At 35.1% G+C, this 10,000-nt stretch overlaps 1 protein-coding gene across 1 annotated transcript in view; it reads right to left on the bottom strand.

Moving 5' to 3' along the window:
- LOC137634176 (glutamate receptor ionotropic, kainate 2-like) overlaps positions 1-10,000 on the bottom strand; it is a 483,949-nt gene that overhangs the window by 64,641 nt on the left and 409,308 nt on the right. The window contains exon 13 of the mRNA XM_068366444.1: positions 7,177-7,434. Coding sequence (XP_068222545.1) covers positions 7,177-7,434 — 258 coding nt within the window. The remainder of the gene's footprint in view (positions 1-7,176; positions 7,435-10,000) is intronic.

Raw genomic sequence — 10,000 nt, 5'->3', positions numbered from 1 at the left:
TATTAACTTAATGTATCCTATTTCGATTAATAATAAAACGTTATAGCAAAATTGGCAATGTAAGAGCATCCAAACCATTCATTACGCCTATATTTTGCATGAGATACACAAACAAATGATTAGGAGAATCCCAATAGATCCTACACCTTTCCTCATGTCTATGGCCCAATGCAGTTTCCCCACAATAGCAATTTTCCTTTGCTTTCAAATTATCCCAGTTACAAACCAATGCCAATACCATAAATAGGATGCAAAAATAGTAAAAGTATCTTCAAGATCAAACAACTGTAAGTTGGATTTACGAGAGTATGAAGGTTCTGCCTTATAATTATGTGTCTATGAATCAACAGAAGTCTTCAAGGTCCCAAAAACAGATAGCTTACAGTTTCCTCTGAAGGTACTACTGTAAGAGGAAAGATCTCCCACGGCTGAGCCTCAATAATAGTTTTTGTGTAGATTATACTCATGTAATAGGGAAAGGTCACACTTAAAGCACACCAGGATTCAATCACGAGCAGGACGAAATAAAAAATCACTCCATAGACAGTTTTAACCACGATGAAATCACAGTACAACAAACAATCCATATGTGCTGACATCTGTCAACAGACCTGGAGTTGTGAAACAAGGGAAGAGGGAATTTGGCTGGTGGGATCCAGCATTTCAATAAACAGGGTGTTAGAGGCACTCAAAAAAAGTCTATGAATGGCATAAATTGATAGAGCATTAAAATATCAAAGAAATAACTTCACCCATCAGCCTTTACAGCTATTTAATTATGTGCTGGTAGACTTTCCTTGCACTCAACTCCTCAAGATCTGCAATTCACAGCTGCGAACCTTCAGATCAGTCAATACTATTTACATCATGACTTTGGACTTTTCTTTCTTCCTCGGTGTTTCTTAAATCATATATCTTGCTTCAAAAGATAAGTTATAACCTTCGATCGTAGATGCCAATATTCCTTACATTGAACACCTTTTAGCCTTTATCTTCTATAATCATTTCCTTTCCGAAAGCCAGTTGTCCAGTGATGCTCCAAATACCTCACTTTAACCTTTATTCTCGGGTTTGCCTTAAAGGCGAGGTGTACTGTACCTCCCTTCACTCAATTAACACACCTATAGCTAGGGTCACATATATTGACCTTCCTCTGTGTTGAACTACGAGTCAACATTCTTTTCCCCATTTCTAATATTTTCTACTTTTGTTATTCTTTGCTTAAATTTGAACTTTTTATCTTTCTTCTCCTAATTTTTCTACCACCTTTGCTTCATTCTCATCAATATGCATAGGTTCTTATATAGAGGACTTAAATATACACTGCATAGTCGTATATTTCACCAAAAAATTAAAGGATATGAGACTTTTTTTATTATACCAATGATATATATTATTATTGAAATTCCACCTCGTTTTTTAAACGTTATGACTTTATGTTATGCAATGTTCATAGTCATTTTTTCTATTACTTGAACCATTTGAATTATTCAAATAAAATGTCCTCCATTCTCGTGTCTCCGAATCACTATTTAATTTCTGTTACCTTTCTTCCACAGTGGTTGCTACAGCAACTTGAGATCTTGAAGGCTGATATACAAGTCTTTCTCTAACAATTTCAAGGGATTAATACTTTGGATTCTGGACCACTGTCATAACAGCTCCTAATGTTATGAGATACTGACCTTAGTAAGTTAAACGTCACCGTTTCTGTTCAATCTTTCGTTACATCTAAATTAATGTATGACTATTTTTGTTCGTCATAAATTTGATACAGAGCAAAAATTGACGTCATTCCTTGGCATTTACATTTAGAGCTATGCTTGCTCTCTTTATGAGCATTATGAAATGCTTTACTTCTACGCTATGCAGGAACAAGTTTTCCTGTATTGAGAGAAAATCAGTTATATTGATCTTGTCTATTACTGAAAAAAATCTGGGCCTAAGCTGATTTTTTTTTTAAATATGGATATGAACTTGATTTCCTCGTGAAAAAAGTTACTTTCTTCGAGTCCATTCTCCTCTACTCCTCTCTGGTCTTATGTTTTCGGTAGAATTCCAAACTTGCAACGGCCATATGGTTCTTGTGTTCTTGTAGATCAGGAAAATTCATTAAATTTTGTTCAAAGAAAATGGCTATCTGGTTTCTTATAATTGCAAAAACTTGCATTTATCCCCACTTTTGAGAATTTCACGATTTATGCTGTTCCCAATGAGGTAACCGCTTAGTTTCTTTCTTCCAACTGCAATTAAAATCCGTGGTTGTCAAGTATTTGAAACTAAACTTAATCCACCCTTTTTAAGGACTTGAATTCAGCTCTCTTTGCAATCCTATTATGGCCTTTTAGAGGTAAAGTTTCCTAAGGACCGTCTTTCTATTTCACTGATGATTAGTCATTGCAAAAGGATTTCACTTAACATTTTGTGGCCAATTTTGCGATCTCCTACGTCTTCTGAAAGAGGCCCTGTCAGTTAAACTATCTCAATGAACTTGTATTCCTTTTCTATCAGTTTTTGTAGACTGCTTAATCTGGTAATTTTCACATCAGTTGGGTGTTTCTAAATGTTCGGTTTTCTTGCATACTCTTCCACATCATTGACCCCAATCTTATTAGGCTACTTTTTATCTAGTAAAACTATTAGATTAGAGTTATGAATTTGGGCTATTTAGCAACGGGCTGTGACATGTGAGGTCATTCAGCACCAAAGTACAACAGGAAAAACCCAACATTGCACAATGAAGTCAGAGTTAGAGGATACTGGACAGCAAAAAGGAAGAAAGGAAGCGGGAATTGGAGTAAATTAGGATATAAAGCAAGTGCAGAATGCATGAAAGTAATGCTCACATTGTGGCACTAACCCAACCCACAAGAGTATTAATGCTTTAGCCAGTGACTTAACTCCTAATTTATCTTTCCTTCAACTTTTTTCCCGTTATTCGAAGTTAGTTTAAAGGTTTAAAGATCACTCATGAATGACAGAGACACGGGGCACTAACAATGCCCTAGCTAGTAGGACAATGCCCAAGAAACTGATCATTTACATATGATCAATGCTCAAGGCGCCCAACCCCCCCTCCCAACATAGGACCAGGGAAGGCCAGGCAATGGATCCTGATGAGTCTGCAGGTAGACCTGCCTATTAACGAAAACTGCCACATCCAGGTTATGTAATCACATGATCATAAAAGCATCCTTTAAACCTATTAATTCTTCATTTATGCTAAGTCTTCAGTTGGTGAGGTTGCAAACACTACAAGAAACTAGCGAGTTTGAGCGGGACTCGAACCCAAGTTCAGCAGATCACCCAGCAAGGACGTTTCAAATAGGCCACCAAAATCCAAATTTTGATTTTGTGATCACAGCTAAATGCATCACTGCTGCCTAGTCAAATCTAATTCCTTCTATATAGGATAGTTAGTGTATTTTTATTCAAGTTTTTTTCTTTCAAATGTTAAAATTCCAATCGATAAATATCTAATGAAAATGTTCTCTTCTGTAAACATTACTTCAAACTTGTACGTAATAGGCGAATCCACTTGTGACAAATTACGAAGATTTACTTGAATTAGAGGAAAAGGGTTTGATTATACAACGGATAGTGATGGATCCTCTAAAACAAATATTTTTTTTGGACTAAGTTTTAATAACAACAGTGAAAATAATGTAATGGATTTCTCAGATGAGAAATCCTATAAGGTTAAAATATTATTTTCCTCTTATCTGATATGGGAAAACTTACAGTAAATGGTGTCTTCCTCGAGTCCAGGAATATGAAATAAACCTTTTCTGGCAGGTGCTAATGTAAAGCTTTCGACCAGCAATCTTCGTAGCCATATCTATTTCAAAAGACGTTCACAGCAGCAATGACGATTGTTCAAAATCATTAAATCGATAGATGATCCCCTCGACAAACTTAACGATACATGGAGGAAATTTATGTGTCTGTCCCAAAAACCCTCTTTGTATTAAAACAACATAGAAAACAAAGCAGGAGACAGTGTAATGAAAGGTGCTTACAATCTCTATGGCGAAACTTACACAAGAACAGCAACACTTGATAATGTTATAGATGGAGGAAACATTAAAAAATTTGAAGCACAAGTCACAGAACAAGCACAGAAACACTAAAAATAGATGCAAATAAACAAACAGCAAAGCAGTGACGATCCTTTCCTTTTTGTTGAATTGTGAATCGACAGATATTGAATACCAGTTATTGACAGAAAGGAATAATCTTACAAATTTAATATACTCTGGGGTCTCTTATTTGATCTTACTGACCACATAGCGATTTCAAAGTATTGTACAGATGTGTTTGATTCAACTACTGTATATCTTATCTTCTGGGCTTTACACCAAAGACTTTTTCATTTTCTTTCAGTCAACGATTATACTTGCTAACTACTATTGAATATCAAGTTTCGACAATCAACTACCCTCTGGCTATCATCAAAATCCCAACTGGACAGTTAAAAAGTAAAACTATGGCAGAAAAGCGGAAGTTATACTAAAGCGAACCGGCATTACTTCAATAATACTTTGCTGAAATTGTCTACTCGTGAACAGCTATCGAAATGTCCTGTAATTCTATGCAAGAGAAGTAAAAACAAGCTACAAGGGACTGATAAGGATATTTTAGCTTTCCTACCTATTATCACATGCATTCTCCCCAGTAACGAGTCACTAGCCTATGAAATTATTATTTGATATCCTGAATCTTTGTTTTAGCATAATATTTCGGATGAAATCTTAAGAACAAGAATATTCTTATTGTCTTCTGAAACCTTTTACTTGCAAGGAAAAACTCCATATAGTTTTTTTTCTGTTATAAGTTCTTATGTCAGTTACATTTCGATTTGTTTAATCATAAACTTCCTATCGCTTGTTATATTCAGGTAATGTGCGTTTCTTTCATATCCTTTTATTTCATAATAACATCCGTATCTTTTTTAAATCTTAGAGCAAATTCGTATGTACAGTAACAATTTTCTGTAAAAGTTACATGAATGACTTATAGTTATTTTCAGGTTAAGAAAAAGTCTAAATTAACAGGGTGCTCCAGGAATAACACTGCATGCCAAATATCTGTTCTACAGTTAGCATCTTACGATTATTCATGAAATTCAGTAAAATTATTACGTTACTCTGATGAGAAAATGAGGTTTGGAAATAGAACAGCAAGATCAATTGGCCGTAATATCAAGATAGAAAAATATCCAGTTTTTCTGTCTTCGCCAAAGGGTCCATGAGCAAAGGAAATTCATTTAGAAATTGGTTCTAATTGAAATATGTTGCAAAATGTCAACTGTATGTTTTCAAGTACTATAACTTCTATTGTTAGCAAACGCACATTTGTTATATTTAGATGTGATGTAAAATGACTCGAGAATTACCATTATTATGAATTAACCAGGGTACGTTGAATGAAAATGAAACATAAAAAGAAACAAACTGTATGGCAGAAAGTCATGCATACCAAAAAATTATAAGAACATCTGCAGTGACATTATCAGGTGCTAACCCTCACCTTAGCCAAGGCGAACTGACAGTTCATTCAAACTGACAGGGCATTTTATACGAGACGACCGATCTTTTAAACCAGTAGAAAATAATCTCTACTATAACTTTGAAGAAAATTTGAAGCAGTTTCATTTGCAACGTTATTAAAATCTGTTGGAATGAAAAAAAATGAGACGACAAAGTCTAAAGCGTAATTTTCTATTGTTAATTATCATATCTTTCTATGAAGACTTTATTGATGAAGGATTTTGATGACATAAGAGCAGTGACGGGCAGCCTCCTATAAATCCCTGCCTGATACAACTGTCAGAGCTTGGTTGGTCTCAAGGTGAGTCTCTAGGGTACCTTAGGGTTCAGGTCAGATCCTTGCTGCATGAGAGTGCCAATGGTGAACCAGAAGGAATTGCCCAGAGTGAAGTCGTTTTCCATGATTTCGTTGTTGTGATGACACGGGTTGGGGTTTTGCCATTCGTACGGGGAAAACCTGGCCACAATGTAGATGGTGGTGGACACTACGATATAGGCAGCCAAGATATACAACCAAATCTCTACGGCCAACGGATTCATGAAACTAAAGAGTCTCGTTGGGATTTTCTGGGGCACCTATCACCAGGGAGGTAAGAAAAGAGGAATGTGAAGAAGGCGGGTTACTACATGGAGTAACTATAAACTGTGTACAGGTCACTACACGATTCCCTGGATTTCCTACTGCGGACGAGAATTAACAGCACCGCATACATACAGTAGATTCTACCACCTGCAAAGGCGAAAGGTTTTCGTCACCTGTTAAGCCATCAGGGTGGCGGGAATCTTGACGGTCTGGGCAGAAGATGATTTTGAATTATGAATTACATTTCACTCTTGTATTACTTTGTCATCGAAAACAAATCTTTACGTGGAATATCAGTCAAGTATAAATGCTTATAATCTTAAATTTAATTGAAATCTTCTGCCAAATCGGTCAATCATCCCCTCTCTTGGCAATTGATGTTCTGGTTGGGTCCAGCAGCAGAAATCTTTTTAGGGATTTAAAGTTTCAAGTTTTCACTCACGTTTAGAAAAGTGTTAGTTCCCCAAAGATAACACGAATGTACATATCTGTAAGTCTTCAAGGTATTCATTGACGTTAAAACAAGTACAATATATATATATATATATATATATATATATATATATATATATATGTATATACATATATATTATATATATGTATATATATTATATATATATATATATGAAAAACCTCTAAATGTGCAAAATTATCATTATATATATATATATATATATATATATATATATATATATATATCTATATCTATATATTATACATATATGTATATATATATTATATATATGTATATATATATACATATATATATATATATATATATATATATATATATATATATATATATGAAAAACACAAGTAAATGTGCAAAATTATAACTTTATATATAAATATATAAATATATATATATATATATATATATATATATATATATATATATCAAATAAGTCTACTGAAAACTAAATGAATAGCAATAGTAAAAGTATTTAAAGCTAAAGATTCCTGCAAACCTCAACTCAAACATAAACATCAACTGCAGGAGAGCCAGCACAGCGGTTGTGCGTCTCGACGTTCAGTCATATTTACCTTAGGATTGAGACCTGACCCTTGGCGCAAGAGGGTGCCCGTGATGAACCAGAAGGAGTTGCTAAGGGTGAACTGGTTCTCGACAATGTCACTCTCGTCGTTGCAAGGGTGAGGGTTGTTCCACTCGTAAGGGGAGAACCTTGCCATGACAAACATGGTGAAGGACACAAGCATGTAGGCAGCCATGACATACAGCCAGATCTCCACTGCCAAAGGATTCATGAAAGAGAACAGCCTGGTGGGTTGGCTAGTCGGGATCTGCAGAATTCATTCAGTGAGTGAAGGGGGGAAAATTAACCAAATTTATTAGCAAACAGAGAATGCAGAACATAATGTGTGTCAACGGCTGGCCGTCGTGAATACTTTCTGCCCTGAAAAGGTGAAAAGGGATATTATATCGCAACAAAAGTCACATCTACAAGAAAATAAAGTAAAAGTAAAATGAGAAAACATGATGCACCTAAACCATTCAGTAAAGAGATTGATTAATTCAATTATCTTTTAACCCAGTAATCCACTCACCAATAACTAGTTACTAATTATGATTTCTAACACTAAAAAAATTTCAGTTCTGTTCTTTGAAAAGAATATTTATTCGTTCAGTTTTAACCTTTGAAAAAAATAATCTACTGTGTGGCATGAAAAAACATTATTATTATTATTATTATTATTATTATTATTATTATTATTATTATTATTATTATTATTATAATTATTATTACTAGCTAAGCTACAACCCTAGTTGGAAAAGCTGGATACTATAAGCCCAAGGGAAAAATAACCCAGTAAGGAAAGGATATAGAGATAAATAAACGACAAGAGAAGTAATAAACAATTACAATATACAATATGTAATATACAATATTCTAAGAAGAGTAACAACATTAAAATACATCTTTCATATATAATACAATATTCTAAGAAGAGTAACAACATTAAAATACATCTTTCATATATAATACAATATTCTAAGAAGAGTAACAACATTAAAATACATCTTTCATATATAAACTATAAAGAGAATTTATGTCAGCCTGTTCAACATAAAACCAACCGCTACAAGTATTGACATTTTCAAATGAAGTTCGAATATGTCGCCTTTCCATAGATCTTTGCAGTTTCTTGAATCATGAGGACAAAATACTGGTATTATTAATTTCATGATTCATACTGCTTTATCTGCATTGAAATGTCTCGTGCTGTCAAGAAATTGCTAAATGAAAGAAAGCTTAGGGAACTCCATCTCTGTCAATATTGTTGTTACACACACATACTATAAATTCGGCTGGTGTAAATAGAGAAGACATTGACAAGAAACAGAACCTTGTTCTGGGGTTTTATGTACGACACTCGCTTGAAATTAAGTTTTTCAATTCTCTACCTGCTCCAAAACATCTACTCTCTCTCTCTCTCTCTCTCTCTCTCTCTCTCTCTCTCTCTCTCTCTCTCTCTCTCTCTCTCTCTCAAGTGGAATCGTATGTGTTTATCAAGAATTATTAGGGAGACCCGAGATCCAACTCCCTTTCTGACTACAGAGATTACCTGCTTCATCAGCGAATAATGATATTTCATAGTCCCGTTGTATTTTCATTGTCTGCTGCTGTTGCATTATGTTTTGGGAGAGCAGTTGGATCTATGTGGGTTTATTCTCTCTCTCTCTCTCCCTCTCTCTCTCTCTCTCTCTCTCTCTCTCTCTCTCTCTCTCTCTCTCTCTCTCTCTACATATATATATATATATATATTATATATATATATATATTTATATATGTATATCATACATATTTATATACTGTATACACATATAATTCATATATGTGGTGTTTGTGCCTGTCTGTGCGTAGAACTTTCCTTTTTATGATATTTTAAGTAGACCCTTCTAAGAGTTAAGTGATATGTTGTAGCACACATAATTACATCGTTGTTGTTTTTCATCTTGTCTGTTATTGCTCTACCAGTGGGCAGCGGAAGAAAGTGTAATACTGACTGTTGAAAAAAAAAAAAGAATCTGTGTGATCCTAACTAAGTCTTGACCTCAAGACAACTACCATTAAGGGTTTAAAGGCCACTGATGAATGGTAGAAGCAAGGGGCAATGACAACCCCCTGGCTAGCAGGACAATGCCCTAGAGACTGACCATATATTCATATGATCAGTGCCAAGCTCCTCTCCACCAAAGCTAGGACCTGGGAGGGCCAGGCAATGGCTGCTGATGACTCAGCAGATAGACTAATAGGCTCTCCCAAACCTCAGACACCACAAGAAACTATCGAGCCTGAGCTAGATTCGAACCTCAGTCTGGGAGATCGTCAGGCAGGGCCGTTTCCAATAAGCTCTTAGCATGTCACACTTAAAGCCTTGAAACTCTACATTAGCAAAAGATGCCTCATCAGGCGTATTGCAGTAACTGTCAGACAAAAGGAAAAGACACAATATATTTGAACAACTTCTATAATCTTACTTCCCTAATGGATACCAACATAATTTTGGGAGCAAATGTTTGAAACGAAATATCTGCTAGTTGGGTGAGAAAATGTCCTCAGCGACATGAATAAGGGATCAGTTACGCCTTCTCGGTGTCACGAATTTGTGGATGAATATTCTGATTGAGCTTAGAAGATACCGCTGGAACTGTATTAGTAGACTTGTTCTTCAATAATAGGTGAACACTGGAGGAAAGAAAAGTTCAAGAGGTTGGATAGCTGTGCGTGAAGAGACCGAATGAAAAAGTAAAAGTCAGCCACCAATACAGTCGATGGCCGAAGGGATACCACAACGTTAGGTGTTGACAAATAGAAAGAGACGGTAAGTGCTCGATGAGGAAAAG

This window comes from Palaemon carinicauda, chromosome 44, assembly GCF_036898095.1.
Source record: "Palaemon carinicauda isolate YSFRI2023 chromosome 44, ASM3689809v2, whole genome shotgun sequence".
Lineage (NCBI taxonomy): Eukaryota > Metazoa > Arthropoda > Malacostraca > Decapoda > Palaemonidae > Palaemon > Palaemon carinicauda.
The sequence above is the reverse complement of the archived record's forward strand: the minus strand, read 5'-3'. Positions and strand labels throughout refer to the sequence as shown.